Below are 19,972 nucleotides of genomic sequence, written 5' to 3' on the forward strand. Positions count from 1 at the left end.
CAGACAAATGTTACATTAGAGAGGCACCTATTTTATACAAGGGACCAAAAGGCAGGTGAAACTTTTGCAGCTTATATCACTGACTTAAGAAATAAGGCTAAAACGTGCAGATGTGGTGATTTGAAAGATGAGTTAATAAAGGACAGGTTTGTGTGGTGTTAATAGTGCTGCAGTGAGAAAGATTTTGTTTCGTGACAGCGATTTAACATTGAGCAAAGCTATAGAGATTTGTCAAATCCATGAGCTCACAGAAAGGCACACAAGTATGATTGCAAGTGATAAGAGCTTAGTTTCAGCAGCCTCTAGAGCAAGCATAGACAGCATGCAGCATGTGGCAAGCAGAAGCAGGCCTAAGCACATGGCAGCTGCAAACCCTGTGGGATTCCCAGGGAAAAACCCGTAACGATCTGACCCGACACTTGCAGGCAGCAGAGCACAAAAAAAGTTTCACCAAAAGAAAGGGTCTCAAACACATCTGTCCTATTGCCCGACGCTGAAAGAACTCAGCTCTATTCAGTTCAACACGCTCTGCTCGTGGGGTTTGCCTTGCTAACATACACATGTCAAAGGCCACCAGAATTGATGAATATGCTTCTCAAAAAAAAAAAAATCTAGATCCGGCCAGGGAGACTTAACTTAAACCTCGACACGGCTATTATTAGACGCGGGCGGAGGGGGAGGAGGGATAGATTCATCACCCAAAGACTTCCTATGCTGTGGAATAAAATCCCGGTATATGTGAGGCAGAGCACTTGTTCAAGAGAAATGGAATCCAATGGATGGGAGATCGGATGGGACCAGAGAGACCCCAGGGATTGTCACTGCTCAACAGAGGCACAGCAAGGCACAGCAAAAACATAATAATATAAGGCGTAAGCCTAGCCACAAAGCCATTAAATATGCTGCTGCGCTAATAGCCTCTATGCCCCCTCCTATTGAACCTATGAACCTATGAACTTTCTAGCAAGTTCCAAGACTAGCTCAGCAAAATGGACATGCTCACTGCAGTATAAGGGTGAGTCAGCAAAACCCAAGTCAAGTCTTATTGTTAACTCTTGTAATTGTGGTGCCAAGCATGAGTCTAAAAGGCAGAAGTGCTTAGAATTTGGTCAGCAATGCCACAAGTGTAAAAAATGGAACCACTTTCAAAATTTTTGCAAGTCAGGCAAGCCTCATTCAGTTATTAAAAAAGGTCACTCAAAAAAGCAAGTTGATCATGTGGAAAGCTGCAACCCTGCTTTCTGTGTAGATGGTGTATCAGTGGTCAGTGAAAAGGTCAACGCTGTAGATTTGTTGGCAAAGAATGAAGTATTTTGTACTGTCCTGATCAATGGTAAGCCCACAGAGCTCTAAGTAGACACTGGTTCAAAGTGTAATGTGATGTCAGCAGAAACATTTGCTGGAGTGAGAGCTAGTGAGAAACTTAATTTGACTAATTGTACGAAGCTTGCTGCTTATGGAGGTGAAGAGATTCAAACCGAAGGCTCTGTAGTACTTTCATGCTATTCAGCTGGGAACAGTTACAGTTGCAATTTTATGTTGTCAGAAGATCTGTGCAGTCAATGTTAGGTCTCAGTGACAGTTTAAGAATGAAACTGCTTTCTTTTACTAAAGAAGTACATCATGTAAGCACATGTCTTATTTCAGGCTTCAGTGATGCTATTTTCTCAGAGTATGCTGATGTTTTCGATGACAAGTTAGGCAAACCTCCATTTGTATACTCCATGAGAGTGGACCCAGAGGTCAATCCAGTGGTCAGACCATCAAAGAGAGTTACAATAGCTATTCAGGACAAAGTCAAGGTCCAGTTAGGCAAGATGGTGCAGTAAGGTGTGATTTGTCCAGTCACAGAACCAACTGAGTGGGTGTCTTCCATGGTAGCTGCTCACAAGAAAAGTGCAGATTAAATCAGAGTATGCATTGACCCAAGAGACTTGAACAAGGCATTAAAGAGACCGCATCATCCTATGAGTACAGACAAGGAGGTTTCCGCCCTCATGCCAAATTCCACAGTTTTTTCTGTCTTAGATGCAAAGATTTCATTTTGTCAAGTAATTGTTGATTGCAAATCTTCACTACTGACTACATTCAGCACACCATTTGGTAGATACAGATTCCTCAGGCTGTCTTTTGGAATAAATTCTGCCAGTGAAGTCTTTCAGAGTGCAATGGAGCAAATTTTCTTGGGCTATCCGTGTGCTATAATAGTTGATGATTTACTGGTTGGAGGCAATGGTGAAGCAGAGCATGACAGATACCTCAGGAAAGTTCTGAACAGAGCGCGTGAAGTGAAACTGAAACTCAATCCTCTGAAAGGTAAATTCAGACTACCCAAAGCTACTTATGTATTTCATTTATTTACCAGTACAGGTTTATGACCAGACCCTTCTAAACAAGCAGCTATTCTTGAGGTGCCGGCTCCAGACAATGTCTAAGCCCTACAGCGTTTCCTTGGAATGGTTAACTATTTGGGCAAATTCATTCCTGACTTTAGTGAGTTATTAGTGCCTTTAAAAGAGCTGACATGCAAAAATGTTGCCTGGTCAGGGTTAGAACAACACCAGAGAGCATTTGTTAACCTCAAACAGCAAATTGCTAACCCATCTTCATCGATTCGTTCCTGTGATGCTTCAAAGTTAGGACTAGGTGAAGTTATTCTTCAGGAGGGCAGACTTGTTGCCTCTGCATCTAGAACTCTTACCCAAACTGAGATGCAGTATGTTCACATTGAGAGGGAACTTTTTGCAATTGTGTTGGCATGTTTGAAGTTCCATGATTATATCTATGGCCGAGCTATCCAAATCGAAACTGATATTCAACCTCTAGTCTCTATTTTAAAGAAGCCTATGCATACCACTCCAGCAAGACTACAAAGAATGATGCTCAGATTACAAAATTACTATTTCAAATGGTCTACACAAAAGGCAGACTTCTTTATCTGGCTGATACCTTATCCAGATCGCCCAGAAATACCATGGAACAGCTTGATGCAGAGAATTTTGACATTGATGTCATGGAAGTGCATAATTTTTCTACCACGAGACTTGATGAGCTAAGAGATCATATGAAACCTAATCCAATTTTGCAAAAGCACAAGCACTTCATCAATGCTGGATGGCCGTCAGAGCAATATTGTGTACCGCCAGAAGTACAACCTTGTTTTCCATACAGAGGTGAGATGCTGATGGAAGTTGGTATCATTTTCAAAGGTCCAAAAGTTATTGTTCCTACTCCCTTACAACATGAATACATTCAGATTTTGCATCGTGGTGACCCAGGTTCCAATTCTAACAAAAGAAGGATGAGAGGACTAGTACATTGGCCTACTCTATCAAAGGGCATTGATAAAGTGCTTTCATCTTGTTCACTATGCAACATTACTAAACCGCATTTGCAAAAACAGCCATTTCAGCTAAGCCAGATTCCTAAACTACCTTGGTCAAAAGTAGCCACTGATATATTTGAGTGGCACAATCAGCATTGCTCAGTGTTGGTAGACTCTTATTTGAACTGGCTTGAGATCGATTTGCTACCTAACCTAATGTCCAGTGCTGTTATTACTAAGATGAAACATCATTTCTCAGTCAATGGTAGTCCACATAAAGTTATTTCTGACAACGGTAGCCAGTATACCAGTCAATTGTTTCAGAAATTTGCAAGAGTGGGACTTTATCCATGTTACTAGTAGTCTGGAATACCCACAGTGAAACGGCCTTGCTAAACATGCAGTACAGAGTGCAAATCAATTGATAGAGAGGTCAAAGTGTGACAATACTGTTATCTTCTTGATTTACTTAATCTCAGAAATATACCCAGTGACAACCTACTTGGCTAGCCTGCTCAGTGACTTCTATCTCGGCAAACCAGAACAACCTTGCCTATCAGTTCTAGTTTGTTGATGCCTAATGTTAAAAACAACAGAGCTATCAAAGCCCAACTTTTTAAGAAGCATTCCTTTCAGAAGTCCAGCTATGATAAAATGAGCAGATTTCTTCGTCCATTAAAAGGAGAGACAGTGAGTATGCAAACGGTGAAAGGATTTGATCAAACTGGTCAAGTGAGAGGCATATGTGCTGAGCTGAGATCCTACTTAGTGGAATCTGAGGGTATAGAATGCAGGAGAAACCGCAGGCATCTTCTTCCTGTGTCAGAAATGATATTGCAGCATTGTACCTTTGATAAGGTCTCTAGATCTCAGAGCAACCCTGACAATGTTCATACCGAAGAACATGTCTCAGTATCCATTCCTGTTCCTGATGATGTCCCAGATGTCCCCAGAGTTGAACATTCCTTGAAGACAGTCCCCATTGCTAGATCTAATTCTGACTTTTATGTTACATGATCAGGTCGTATTTCTAGACCTAGTGGAAAATACACAGCAACCTGGACATGACTGTTTTATATGTGTCTAATTTTGTATGACTGCAGGTCAAAGAACTAGTTCTGCATAACTGCATGTCAAAAGACCATTTCCGTGGAACTGCATGTCATTGAATACTGTCATTTGGTATATGATTTATTTCTCAAAGAGGGAGGATGTAGAACAGAGTGTGTGAATGTAACGTTAAGAAGCATTTCCAGATATAAGCATATGCATATAAATAGTGAGCACGTGCAGGCAACAGTGCCATTTTGAGAGAACAGTCAGTGTGTTAACATGTATGAGTGTAGTAGTCAGTCTGTTTATAAGTTTATTTAAGTTTAAGTTACTAAGCCTCATTCCTGATGTGTTTGTGTAATAAAGCTGCTTGAACTGAACCCACAACTGTTCGTTTGTTCATCTGTTTTAAACTGACTGGACGAGCGACAGATGGAGAGCCTGTTCCACAGATGGGGTAGTCTCCAGAATACATACTTATCTCTCCAACAGGTCCTATTTATATCACAGGCAGGGTTTAAGTCTTTAGAATGGGTAATTCTGGTGCTGTTTGTTTTGTGGATATGCAGGAGGTTCATCAGAGTGGGGCCTTACAATGCCCTGTATGCCAGGCATAGATCTCTCCTCAAAAGCCTGTAGGAGACAGAATACAAGAGTAAGGCCTTGAAGCAGCCTGCATAAGACATTTTATTTATGCCCTGTATTCTTTTAGTGAGGAACCTCTGTGGACATTCCAGCTGCTGGATATGACTGGTTAGGTACATACGAAAGGGGGCAGTGTACTCAGTGACAGGTCTGATGAATGCCGAATACAGTGGAACAATGACTTCCTTGGACTTAGATGCCATACCTTTGTTTATGAGTTGCACAACATAGAATGATTTCCTCACCACTGTAGACATGTGATGGTCAAAGGCTAGATTACTATCTAAGTGTGTCCCTAAGTCTCTGACTACTGGATCACCTCTAAGGGTTGTGTTGTCAATATGATAGTTACCAGGGATGGATGACTTCCCAAAGGATACTATTATGCATTTCTTGGCATTTAATTTTAGTCCATGGCTCTGACACCAGCTGGTTGTCTGTGTCAGCCCCCTCCTGGAGAACATTTGTGTCAGTGTGATATTCAATGACAGTTCCTAATTTGCAATCATCTGCAAATTTAGCCAGCCAGAGATCACTGACATTGGCCTTGACTTCTGAGAAGTAAATGCCAAAGAGGAGCAGTCCAAGGACTGATCCCTGAGGGACTCCACTTGTGACTGGCCTCTTTGTAGAGGTGGACTCCTCAATTCTAACTTCCTGGGTCCTGTCTGTGATCCAGTTGGCTATCCACCGGGTGACATACAGGTCTGTACCTAACCTCTTGAGTTTGTCAACAATGCTCGAGTGGAGTATTGTGTCAAATGCCTTGGCCAGGTCAAGGTAGGCAGTGTAAAAGATTTTGCCATCATCCATTGCCTTGGTGACCTTCTCAAAGAAGTCCACCAAGCTGAGTAGGTATGATCTGCCCTTGACGAAACCAAACTGGGTTGGGTCCAGTGTCTGGAGGTTTACTATATCTGTATTGATCATCTCCATGGCTTTACATGTAAGATTAGTGAGACTTATGGGTCTGTAGTTTCCAGGGTCTGTAGATGGCCCAACTTTGTGCAGAAGGATGACTGTTTCCTTTCTCCATTCATGAGGCATGAAGCCTGTTTGCAGGCTACAGTTAAACAGTAATTCCAGAAGCCCTGATAGGTCATGCTTCATGCTATTTAAAAGGCATCCTGGGATACTGTCTGGGCCCATTGATGCAGTTTTCTTGGTCTTAGAAAGAGCATTAAGGACCTGCTCCCTAGTGACAGTAGGGGGAGTTATATTTGATCTAAACAGTAGAAGTAACGGAAGTCTAAAAAGCAGTTTTAATTTTTACACACTGACTTTACAAATATCAAAAATATAAAAGAGGCAAGGGGTATATAATGTATAGTGTAGCACTGAAAACTACTAGACAGGAAAGACAATTTCACAACATTTCAGTGAAATGTGGCATTTCATTAAAATACATTTATAACTCTACCCTTTTTATAACTAACTAATTCAACCCTAAAAAGAATGAGTTAAACCCCATGAAATAGGACTCCAGAGAATTTGAGGTATTCAGATAGTAATTTTATCCTGAAAACCAATGCCATCATTGACTAGCAAAATTTATCATAACAACTAATTCTGAACTCCACTGATTACTAATTGATTCCATTACAAAGATAATGTATAAATGTAATAACAGTTTTGATATTCGATAAAGTATACACAAATAAACTTAAATACTAAATGTATTTGTCTAATAAATCCACCTAAAATTATACAAAAATAAACCCCAGTAATATAAACTAGGAACACTACTTAAATAGATATATCATAAGATCCCATTAAGTCCAGGGGAGTACAATGCTCCCAAAATAGATATCTAAAAATTTTCATTACTATCAGTTTATAAAAAACAAAAACAACCAGCAAACCAAACCAACCACAGGTCCTTAAAATGTTGTTTATTTTATCAAGTAAAATCACAGTTGAGAGCTTTTGTCTGTTTACAGAGACATCATCAGAACCATGAATGAAACTCTCTCACTTCCTTTTAAAGTTTTCTCACTTCCTTCTAAAATGACTGACACAACACACTCTCAGAAACAACCAATCAAAATGTAATTTCATGATATTATTGATTTACTGGTGAAGTGCCCACCTTCAAGACTTATTTTAAAATTATAGTAAAGAAAAAGCTGGAAAAAACTAGCAAAAAATTATTAGTTTGGCATTGAGAAAATAAACTGAACTAAAATAAAATAAAATACAATAACCCCACATAAAACCAAGAGTAGCAATGACAATATACTGACTCATTTTCTCAGTTCACTAATGACTGAAATGCTATCACTGACATTGGGTGAATTTGTTGAACCCTGGGCATAAAGTGGAATGCCTTGCCAGTGCACTCTTATTGTCTTGTTGCTGTATGCTGTAATTGTGTTGGTATATTTGTTTATTCAAGGCACTTTTGGTTTTGCCTATGTAAAAAGCGGAACATGAAGTACATGTGGCCAGACAGACCACTCTTTGTTTTGCACAGTTGTACGTACTGCCAGTCATTATACCAACAACTTTGTTTAACAAAGAGCCTTGATAACCGGTGTCTATGTATGGGCATTGGTCACAATGTCTACATTTCCTACATTATACCAACAACTTTGTTTAACAAAGAGCCTTGATAACCGGTGTCTATGTATGGGCATTGGACACAATGTCTACATTTCCTTATGTTTGATAGTCTCCTACTGTCTGCCCCTGTTTTTTCTAGGAGGCATTTCATATTAGGTTTATTTTTGTAAGTGAAAATGGAGGGGGTTCCACAACATGAATTTTGATTTCCTCATCATACTGCAGCACAAACCACAAAATAAGTTAAATATCTTTGGCATCTAGGGTATAATGTAACACCATATTCACGTGGTTATGAAAACCTGGCCCATCTTGGTCCTTGTCTGCCTTCACAAGTTGTTGTATCCCATTCTTGATGATCGGTGCGTATTTGTTACTTCTTCCAGTCCGCACTTCATCGAATGTCATATCCAGCAGTGACAAGGGGTATCCTCTATCCTGAAACATTGATTTCAGCCATCTGAACAGTTCAACACATATGCCATCATCTGAAGTAAGCCAGAAAGTTCTAATGAACTGGCTTTTACCACTCCTTTCTTTTAGTGGAATGGGTGGCAACTTATAAAAAATCATTTTATGCCAATTTCCACTGTGGGTTTCCTCAGTTATGATTTTATTTGTCTTAATGAATGTAAAAACTGCAGTGGGATGTTTCATCATACATTGTACTAACAGATTTCTTTCCCCATGGGAGGTAATATTGCTAATATGTACCGAAATTCTTTGTTTGAAGGTCTTGGGCCTTGGATGTTTGGGCCTTTGTTTGAAGGCCTTGGTCCTTGGATGTTTGGACCTTTGTTTGAAGGCCTTGGGCCTAGGATGTTTGGCCCACAAAAAATATGCTGCAAGAACATACCATCATACAGACCATCTAACTGGTGTCACAGGTAACTAAATGTCTAATATTAAATGTCCTACTGGTTCATAAGATGGTCATAGGTAAGCACTAGGCTACCTGCTCTTGCGGGCTATTTTAAGCCTAGCTAATTTCCTTAAACGTGAAAATCAAACCCTTTACCCTGTGATTGTAAGGCATTCACCTCAACCATTATGCCAATGCAGTATCCAATGAAATAAAACATTTTGTCTTGGAAATTCTCATGCATTGAGGACATCTTCTAAAAGAGTAACATCATCAAAGATTGACTTCCAGTCTAGACTGGATGGATTTAATCCATAAGGCTCTATTTAATGGTTTTATATTAAAAGTAACTGAAAGAACACTTGTCATGAACCAATTTAACCTCCCCCAAATAATAACGATGATGATAATAATAATAATAATAATAATAATAATAATAATAATAATAATAAATTCATTCTTTAAAATATATCAGTGATTTTGGATAACCTCCCTAATTAAAAAATGTTACCAGACGTGGTAGTACATCTTAATTCATGATGAATATTTGGCATTCTTAAGTTATTTTTATATTGTAATCATGCTCTCCTGTATAAATGCTCATTTTTCTGTCTGGCTCTTTCAAGACAGCTTGAACTGTTGCCTCTGTCTTAGAATCATGGGATCATAGGAGATTACTAGGCTATCAACCTGGAGGTCATTTTAAGCCAAGCCGTTTCAACCCAATGTAATACCGTAGCGGTACTAGTCAATACCCAAGATTGCATTTAGTGATGACTGCCCATGTCCAGGAGGGTTGTGGGCACTATCTCTGGTAAGAATTTGCAGTACCCCATCCATTCATCCAGGTTCCTCTTGAATAGTATCATAGAGGTGCTCTGTTTCACATGAATTGGTAGCCTGTTCCAAAGATATGGCAGTCACTGCAAGATAAATCTGTCTCTCCAACATGTCCTATTTAAGTCACAGGCCATATTTAAGTCCTTGGAATGGGTAGCCCTAGACCCATTTGATTTACGGATATGCAGTCAGTTCATTAGTTTTGGTCTTGGATTGCTCTGTAGGCCAAGCATATGTCTCTCCTAAGAAGTCTATATGACACAGAGTATAGAGACAGGGATTTTAGTGGGTCTGTGAAAGGCACATGCTGGAGGCCCTTGATTTTCTTTGTTAGAAACCTCTGAGGTCTCTCTAATTGCTGTAGGTACTTAGTACTGTACATACCAAATGGACCAGATAAATGCCGACTATACGGGGATTATGACTTCTTTTGCTCTCGAGGTGATCCTTTACTAATGAAGTGAGCTACATGGAATACTTTCCTTATAATGGTAGACACATGGTGGTTGAAGTTAAGGTTGCAGTCAATCTGTGATTCCAGGTCCCTTAACACTTCATGGATACTTAGGGTATTGTTATTGATTTAATAGTGTGAAGGGACATTGTTTGTGCCAAAGAGAATGATGTGATGCATTTCTTTGCATTTAGTTTGAGACCGTGACTAATACACCAGTCATTGGTTTGTGTGGGACCATCCTGGAGTATACTGACATCATTTGGGGATTCAATGATTGCACCTAGTTTACAGTTGTCTGCAAATTTAGCTAGCCACAACCCTTTCGTTTTGATGTGAACCTTTCAGAAGTATATACCAAACAGTAGGGGCCCAGCACTGACCCCTGTGGCACCCTGCTGGTAACAGGTCTGCTGGCTGATGTGGAGTCACCAACTTTGATAATGTGTGTCCGGTTTGTGAGCCAGTTGGCAATCCATCTTACAAAGAAGGAGTTTACACTCAGTTTGCTAAGTTTATCAGTAATGCCTGAATGTGGGATTGTGTCAAAAGCCTTTGCCAAGTCGAGGTATGCTGTGTGTATAGATTTGCCCTCGTCAGTGGCCTTGGTCACACTTTCAAAGAAATCCACCAGATTTAATAGGCAGGATCTGCCCTTCATGAAGCCAAATTGGATAGGATCCAGGGTTTGGAGGTCACCTATGTCTTTATTTATGAGGTCCATAATGATACATTCCATGGACTTATAGATAAGGCTGGTCAGGCTTATGGGTCTGTAATTCCTTGGGTCTGTTGCTAGGCCACCTTTGTGGAGGTGAATAACTGTAGCTGTTCTCCATTCCACAGGACCAAAGCCTGTGGTTAGGTTAAAATTAAAAAGAGTACTTAGGGTTGATGCTAGTTCATGTTTTAGTCTATGTAATAGACAGCCTGGGATGTCATCTAGTCCGATAATGTTTGTCTTAGACAGGGCTTTGAGGACTTGCTCTTCAGTTATGTAGAGTGGGGGGAGTTTGAGGGAGGGTTTATCAAAGACTATTTTGAATATAATGACATATACAGAAACATACACACACACATATGCACACACACACACACACACACACACACACACACACACACACACACACACACACACACACACACACACACACACACACACACACACACACACACACACACACACACACACACACACCATATATTTCTTCCCTATGAGTACAGTAGCACTGCCATCAGTTAGACTATTCTAGCACATTATGAATACAATGTCTGTTTATCTTTAAAATAAGTCAGTTGTTAGATCTGTGTGTATGGTAACAACAGTTTTAAGCAACCACTGTTTGAAAGGTGAATGTCAACAGTTTCAAACATTTCAATAGATATACCCATAAACTATCAAATAAACCACGGACAAAAGGTATGTAAAACTATACCAACTAATACAACTTTTTTACTTTAGTCAAATAAAAGCATGCAATGCACTTTGTAAAATTATATATTCGAGTAGCTATTTGCTTGCACAAAGAAAATACTTAGGAGATCATAGGAGATTACTAGGCTAATGGCTCTGGAGCCCTTACAAGCTGAGCCAAAAGTTTATCCCCAAAAAGAAACCCAAGTCTGCACCTGTCACCCCTGTCAATGAGGGACACAGGTGGAACTCCTGGGACAAATTTGTGGTTACCCATCCACTCATCACAGTTGCACTTGAGGAGGGTCAGTGACATACTTTGTTTGATGTGTATGGGCAGTTTATTCCAGAGACGGGGCAGCCTTTGGGAGACAAACCTGTCTCTCCAGCAGATTTTGTTAATGTCACATATTAGAGTTAAGCCTTTTGAACATGAGGAGTTAGACTTATGGATATGGAGCACCTCTACTAGAGCAGGGTCTGAGATTGCCTTGTAGGTGAGACACAGATCACCTCTGAGCAATCTGTATGATACAGAGTAGAGTGATAGCAATTTAAGCCTGTCAACATAGGACAGGTGTTGGATGCCATGGATTCTCTTTGTGAGGTATTTCTGTGGCTTTTCCAGTTGATGAAGGTATTTGGAAATTTACATACCAAACGGGGCATTGTACTCAATTAATGGCCTAATGAGGGAGGAGTACAGAGATGTAATAACCTCCTTTTTTCTGGATGCAATCCCTTTACTTATGAGGTGAACCAAGTAAAAGTTTTTTTCTGACCACTGCCGCTACATGATGGTCAAATGTGAGATTGTTGTCAACTTGTGTACCCAGGCCTCTCACCATAGGTTGTGTGCTTAGTGGGTTGCCATTAATTTGGTAATTAGTAGGGGTTGTGTTTTTGCCGAATAGTATGATAATACATTTTATTGCACTTAACTTAAGGCCATGACTTCAGCACCAGTCATTTGTTGCTGTGAGATCCTCTTGAAGTACGTTAACATCATCTGGGGAGTCAATGACAGCACCCAACTTACAGTCTTCCGCAAACTTGGTCAGCCACAGACTTTGAACCTCTTATCCAGATTTGTTACATTACATCTATATCCCTTATTAGTGGTACATATTTGTCTGGTGCAAATATATTATGATTAAAGTATGTTGCTTAAAATGTGTTTTGGATGGCAACTTGAAGCACTAAGTAATGAATTGTTGGTGAATGTTTTTCTAAATAGCTCAGTACTTTATTCACATTACAATGTTTTTGCAACTAATAAGAAATTTAAATACCCGCAATGTGCCCTCTGTTATTCCACACCTTAGGTGTAAGAAAGCCCAGTTCCATGGTACAGCCAACCATAGTAAGGACAATGAACATGGCATAATTCTAGGACACGTTTCCATACTGCATAAGACAACACAGTTGTAACAGCTCATTTCTGGCCTAGTCATTGCTTTTATGATCCATGTATATTTTGTGCACTTTTGCCTTCTCCTGTTCAGATACAGTCATTTTGATGTTTGTAGCTAATTCTGGATTCTGCTGAAACAGCCTCTCATCCTCACATGCACCTCAGTGAATTGCTGTGTTTGCTCTGGTATGAATGTTGCTCCAAAGGACTCCCCTGATAGGAGGTTACTCTTTCAGCTTGAGTAGGCCTCAAAGCTAGAGTTTAGTTTGATGCTACAATTACTGAGAGAACGTTTGATTGTGTTGAGTTAGTTCTGACTGGCTGTGATATGGAGTGTGGTAAGACTTGCACATTTACTCTATCATGTGTGGAGAGATACCAATTAGAGCCTCAGTCTATGTTCATGATTACTAGTTCATCTTTGATACAGGATGCTAATAAATGCATGGTATCATCTGGAAGATTATCCACATTTACTGGAGGGATGTAATGTAGGCAGCATTTAGTGCTTCTTTTTTCATTTGATGAAATATTGACTGCAATAGCTTTCTTTCTTTAATTGTTGCATGTAGTAGAGTATAATAACAGATTCAGAGACTAACATTTCTATCAAACACTCCAGCATCAAAACACAAAATTGAAACAAGGTAAGGTACACTGACAGTGATATGGGTTGTGACACATCTATCAAAATGAGTTTTAATGCATCAATTTTTACTAAGTAGAAATTAAACAAGATCTGCTTTGATATTGTTTAGTAGAGTCCCTAGATATCTTGCATAACTTCTTGCAAGAATATTCAATTATTTTTGAGAGAAATGGTGTACTGTGTCCATTCCCACATCTTCTGAATTAAAAATTATCCTTAAAGGTTAGATGCTGTAATATAGAAATGACAGCCCAACTCCTGCCTACCATCAGCATCCATGAGTATGGTAAATAAAGCAATGCAATCCTAAAACTTGGAGGGGGTGGAGAGACCAGAGTTTGTTCTAAGTGCTTTTCTTCCTTTGTTTCAGAAATAGGAAGTGGAGGAGAGGAAGAGAGAGAGAGAGAGAGAGAGAGAGAGCAATGAATAGAGGTATAAGAGAAATAAGATAAGAACTGGTGCTTTATCTCTTATTCTGTTTGATCCCTACCTTGATGGGTCTGTATCTGTCAGTGAGACAAATTCCAGCTGAGAAGTTGCTTGGTCAAGTTTGGCTGGTATCTGTACTGTAAATGAAAGGATTTGTCAAACCTTCTGGTAAAACCTGAATATGCTGTACAAGGAAAATGGTAGCCATGATACATGCTGCAGTTTTTTCATAAATACAAACGAAGGTTATTGTGCCTAGGCCTGAAGCTTCAATCTTAATATTTTCGTTGCTAAATGCTCATAGTCCAGAACCATTTCTTTGTAGGCTGAATCCTTGGAAAGTGGGACTGGGAGTTAATGGTCTTAATTCTGAGGGTGTAAATGCCAGTGCATGTTGCACAGTAGTTCCCAGCATTGGTGGGGAATCAACACCAATGAATTACTCCATACTGGCACATCTTCCAGAAAATAAATGGTAGCCACTGGTGGGGATCCACTGTAAAGACCTAATATGGTAGCCATGAGAACAAGATGATATGAAAACACAAACAAATGCAGGCACCATTTCTAAACAATAATGATGAGCCTACATTAGGGTTTAGCAGTGGACAATGCCAAGATTGCCATCTGTGTTCTAGGTTGTCCAGGAGCCAACTAATAACCAGGCAAAGGATAAAGAGAAAAAAGAAGCTGTCTCTCACAGCAAGAGGTTCCCCAGTATGATTCTCGGCTGAGGGTGCCTTCTGTGTGGCGTTTGCATGTCCTCCCTTGGTTTCTGTGGGTTTCTTCCAGGTGCTCCGGTTTCCTCCCACATTTCAAAGACATGCAGTAGGTGGATTGGACACTCTAAATTGGCCATAGGTTTGAATGTGCATGTGAGTGAGTGTGTGGTATGGAAGAACTACAGTGGTAGGGCTAGCCACCTGATGGTGTAACCCTTGGCTCTAGATGAGTGTCACTGTTGAAGTGGCACTCTGACCCCATGTGCAAAAATTAGAAAAAGGTTTGTGGATGGATGGATGGACATATTAGGGAAACAGTAGCTGAGAGAATCAAACTCTGGACTACAGGAAGCAGATCATTCATAACTCATACCCTTAACTATGTGTGTTAACTGCCAGGCAAGATGAATCTAAACACCAGATACACACAGCCTTCATATCATTCACCATCAAAGGTAAGTGTTCTACCTGCTGGGCCAGTAACACTTCACTGAATGAAAGGAATATGTGCCCTGATTTCCATATTAATATTTTAACTGTGGGCCTATGCCCCATACTCAGAAGGTAAAGAGAAAGGGTTATGTCATGCCAGATTATCTCCAGTAAGTGATTTAATGCAGAGAAAGAATGGGAACATTCAGTGACTTCCACTTTTTTATAAGCACTGGTGAGGTATGTTAATATGGAAATAAAGCTTTATGGATCTTGTCAATGTTATGGTTTTATATTTATTTGATATGACTTAGCAAAAGGTATACTCTAAAAGTAGATTATTCAATCCCTCTGCTAATAAGGACATGCACATATTTACCTTGTGTTTGTCAATGAGATTATTCACAAGGTCCCGATCCCCTCCAATAGGCATTTCCTCAGACATCTGGGGCTCTATTCCATACAACCAGTCCATGAGAGCTTGTAAGGCATCTGTAAATCTTCCTGAAAACAGAAGAGCTTCTTCCAGCTTGTGCTGTCTAATATTAGAGAACAAAAAAGTAAATTCAAAATGTTTTTCTCAAGGAAGCAAGCAACAAAGTGTTATTTTATAGCCTTTAGGCTGACACAGCAATCAGGTTACTATTAGATGTATGAGGCCTGCTACTGCAAAAGCCAAAACTTAAAAGATATTAACAACAGCTCAAAAAAAATCACCATGTTCCAAAATTCTCTCCATCATTATGGCGGGTTTGGCTATATAAATAGTTCTTTAGCATACCTCTCAACTATACAGATTTTTGTGGAATGTCCAGTTTTTCATAAAATTGTGTTTTTCTAGCAAATTATTGGCAAATCATTAAAGACTGAAGTTAGAAAATAATGGCAGACATTTTAGTTTCAGACTTCATACACTTCAGAAAATTCATGCTGATGCAAAACCTGTTACAGTACTCTATTAACTTTCTAAGTTTGTAAGAACAATATATAAAAATTGTCCCTGTTTTGAGGCCTTTGTCCCACTTTTATTTATGGCTTTGCCCAGATTTCTTGCACTAAGAGGTTAAGAGGTATGTTCTTCAGACACTTCTCTATCATATTAATGATAGTACAAAAAAAAAAAAGCTTCCCATTGTGTCTGACAAAGGAAGGCACCAGATTTCTTCAAATTTTCCCGGATGGCCTTATTTCAAACTAGATGTTTTAGGTTTAACACACACACACACACACACACACACACACACACACACACACACACACACACACACACACACACACACACACACACACACACACACATCCTTACTTACTCACATGATCTGCAAAGTGTCTGTGTCTTCTTACGTCTTACTGAATAATCATAAACTGTCTTTTCAAAATGAAAACTGAATTAATGCTACAAAAACAGGCATTGTTGTATTAAATAAGACAAAACACCTCAACATACACCTAACCTGGTCGCCAGAAGCACCCATTTAATTTTAAATAGCTTTGGAATCCTCAATTAGATGAACTCTCAGAAATTTCATCCTAACATGATACAACCGTCCTGCAAAATACTGGTATAGATAATACCACTCTTACGGTTATTAATTTCTGCCTTTGGTCTGGCTCATGACTAAAATAGGACATCTTTGAAGCAGTTCACCATCCCATATATTGGAGAGAAAATAAACAAATAATCAAGATTTGCTAATAACCTCAGTCATTGGATAATTATTTTAATGCATCATTGCTTATTCAACTGTCAATGAGATCTTGCTTACAAAGAGATGAGTATAGACCACCTATGCACAACTTTGCACGGTCTAAAGTAGGATACATGGCATCTATATATCAAACAACATTTTGAAAAACAGGTCATCACTACAATGCAAACTTCTCAGCCGTCATTTTTTTTCAGAATGCCCAGATTTTTGCTTCATATTTTTGGTCTATTTCTCATAAGATTTGTTTTTTTTTTTTGGAAATCATAGAGGAACTGAGTCACTAAATAATGACAGAATTTGAGTTTCATACTTTATGTACATCAGAGAATGTATGCCAATGCAAAATGTGTTAATTTAGCAACTTCCCAAGTTTATAAAAGCAGTATCTTGACTCTGCCCTTGATTTGTGGCCTTCCCTCCTCCATTAGTTTTGTCTTTGTCCTGAATTTCATTCTGCACTTAGAATTTGAGTGGTATGCTTCAAAGTGGTAACAATACAGCAAGCTAATCAGAAAGTATAAATATTTAACAAATATACAATGAGCTGGAACTGAAGCATTTTATTTAGTGTAACATAATTTGTATTAGTGCCAATCAGCAGCAGGAATAAGCAAATTATGACTCTTCCATCATATGTGCAAAATATTATGAGGTGCATCTCCATCATTAAATGTGTCCCACAAAGACAGCAGCTTTCCACATTCATCCTATGCCATTTAAACAGTAAGCCAGCACTACTCAATGTTGCTTGTGTAGATAGCGATGCATTCAGTTCAGTTGTGTTTTCATATTAACTATGTGACAGTGCTACAACTACTGTTATAAGCATCCTCTGTAGTGGGGGGGGCAGGATTACTGTAATTCATTAGTGCAATAACTAATCAAATGTTTGAAATAATAAGAAAGGAGCGCAGGCACATTTTTCTGTTTATCCTTTTTGAACATAACCACTCCTTCCAGGTTTGAAAGGAAGTATAGATTTAATACTTCCACCTTACATCTTTTTTTTATCAAAAACAAAAAGCTTCCAAGAGCAAGTACCCCCCATTACAAGATGTTTTGTAACTCAGAACCAAGTTAGTTGGCAGACACTGAAGTGCTTTAGCATAGTTCCCATCATTCTACTTGTAAGCTACCATTCTGATAACCACTCTCATACATTCTAGTATTATTCATACGTCAATACACCAAAGTGCTTGTAACTCACTCTGCAATGCAGATACTGTAGACGGGTATATAAGGAGAATTCCTAGCAAAGATCACTGTACATAACTTTTTTATCAGTACTAATACTGGATAAGAAAGGCTACTTCTGATCTGCTATAAAATCCCATTATTGGATTCAACACTGTGCAATCATCTTTTGATGATTTTTCTGGCACTTCCTCATAGCACACAATATTTCATATTACTTGGAAAAATCTTTCAAAATAAATTGAGATCTTACTGTTGAAAACTGATTCAATCAGTTTCTTTCTTCAGCTGCACTAGTACAGTCCCCAGTTCTATGAATGCAAGTTATTATTCTGATATCAACTCTCACAAGCTCAAGTATTTTATATATATATATATATATATATATATATATATATATATATATATATATATAAATATATATATATATATATAAATATACACACACACACACATATATATATATATATATATATATATATATATATATATATATCATACATTAGCAATACATTCAATACAGTAATTGCACAAATGTCACAACTAACAAAAGACATTCTTGAAAGTGTATACCTTTATAAGCTTCATTATGAGTGCTCAATCTCAGTTTAGCACCATATTAATTTCTCCAAAGTCTGATATGACTAAATACTGCCATGAGACATGGACACTGTAGCAGGAAATTGTGGATTATTATGGGACAAGAGACTGTTGTTGGAGGTTTTGTTTTGCAATAACATAGGAAATAGTGTTGTACAAGCATTAACATACTTACATACTCAGATTATATATGGATAGGTTAACGCTGATTTATGGATAGCACTTTAAATAGTTTGCCATAAAACTGACATACTGATTTAGAGAGGCACTGTTTTCTAGACTAAGATCAAAATGAATGCAAATTCTTCTGACTCTGTGGTGCAGACGGATAGAGCCTTGACTGTGACCCAGGCTATTGGCTCAGACAATGAAAGAGCTGAGGTTGTACTGGGAAAGGTGCAATCTTGAATGGTATGGGGGCATTTCCTGAAGAAGGTCATTGGTTGAGGAATGACTTGGCCATGGCCAGCCAAGCCAGTGATGGCAGCACTTGTGGGGTGCATGTGGGAATGTGCACACACCAATGGAGGGATATAGGCCAATGGAGGGGCATATATGTTTTCTGCAGTGATACAGATCCTCATATTACCACCAAGGAGAAGGCTAAGAAAGGATAGAAACTCACCTCATGTCTGCCTCATGTTACTTACTCTCACCTAAGGGAATGAAATGGCTCCAATGAATCTTGCTGTAGTAGAGAATAAATGATCAGAAGAACTTTAGCACCAATAATAAAGTAATCCAGTGTCAGTTCCTTCCATGTTACTCAGTAAGAAGTGCAAACAAAGGTGATTCTTGGACCTGTGCTGTTTAAATATCATAATGATTTTGGAAAACATGATCAATTAATTTATTCATTAACTGGCCAAGTCCATTGGAGACATGTCCCTTTTCAGGCACAACTATGTGTGGTTAGGCGGCTTGATCAGTGTCACATGGTTGACAAATGGAGGTTGAGAGGATCAAACCTTGGACTACAAGAAGCAGATCATTAAAAGCTAATAGTCTTAATCTTCTGTGCTAACTGCCAGACCATTTATAGTTACATAATAATTATAATTATACAGAGATAAATAGAGTACTCACAGACTGGGAAGGACTGCAATGGCCAAAAGTGTAGCCTGATAAAAGGCAGTTAGGAGGGGGAAAAAAAACATTGAAAACAAATAGTCTTGGTGAGGTGATCTTAAGCAAGGTAAAAAAGGAGTATAGGCAAATAGAAAGAGATAGCAGAGTGCTAAGTGAAAGACCAACTCTGGTAGAGTTTTTAGTTGTGTCTGTTAAAAAAGGAATAATTAGTAAGGCATAAGAATCAAGCAGAGGAGATTAGAAAAATCAACAGAGACTGGAAAGGCAATTTACAAAAGAACAATAGGGGAACATAAATACGCCTGCCAAGTTTACAACAATATCCTAAGGGTTATGATTTTTGCTTGAAAATGTTTGCATAGGAATTTGTATATCCGAAACAGATTTCAGAGTTTTTTTCTCAGATAGATAACAAATGCTGGAGGTGTGGCAAACAGAGGTAATAGGGAATTTCTGGGAGTGTAACATGTTGGCAAAACTCTACAGAGTAATTTGTCAGAAATGCTGGAAGAGTAAATAGTTGTAACTAAGGAAATTATTATTTTGTAGGATCAGAATTACTTATACACAGTAGGGCTT

The 19,972-nt window shown here is 38.8% G+C and overlaps 1 protein-coding gene across 1 annotated transcript in view; it reads right to left on the bottom strand.

The window, feature by feature from the left end:
- LOC122797773 (microtubule-actin cross-linking factor 1-like) overlaps positions 1–19,972 on the bottom strand; it is an 899,011-nt gene that overhangs the window by 265,171 nt on the left and 613,868 nt on the right. Inside the window, exon 26 of the mRNA XM_044066295.1 lies at positions 15,181–15,340. Coding sequence (XP_043922230.1) covers positions 15,181–15,340 — 160 coding nt within the window. The remainder of the gene's footprint in view (positions 1–15,180; positions 15,341–19,972) is intronic.

Source organism: Protopterus annectens, chromosome 3.part1 (assembly GCF_019279795.1).
Source record: "Protopterus annectens isolate FY-2018-M chromosome 3.part1, PAN1.0, whole genome shotgun sequence".
Taxonomy (NCBI): Eukaryota; Metazoa; Chordata; order Ceratodontiformes; family Protopteridae; genus Protopterus; species Protopterus annectens.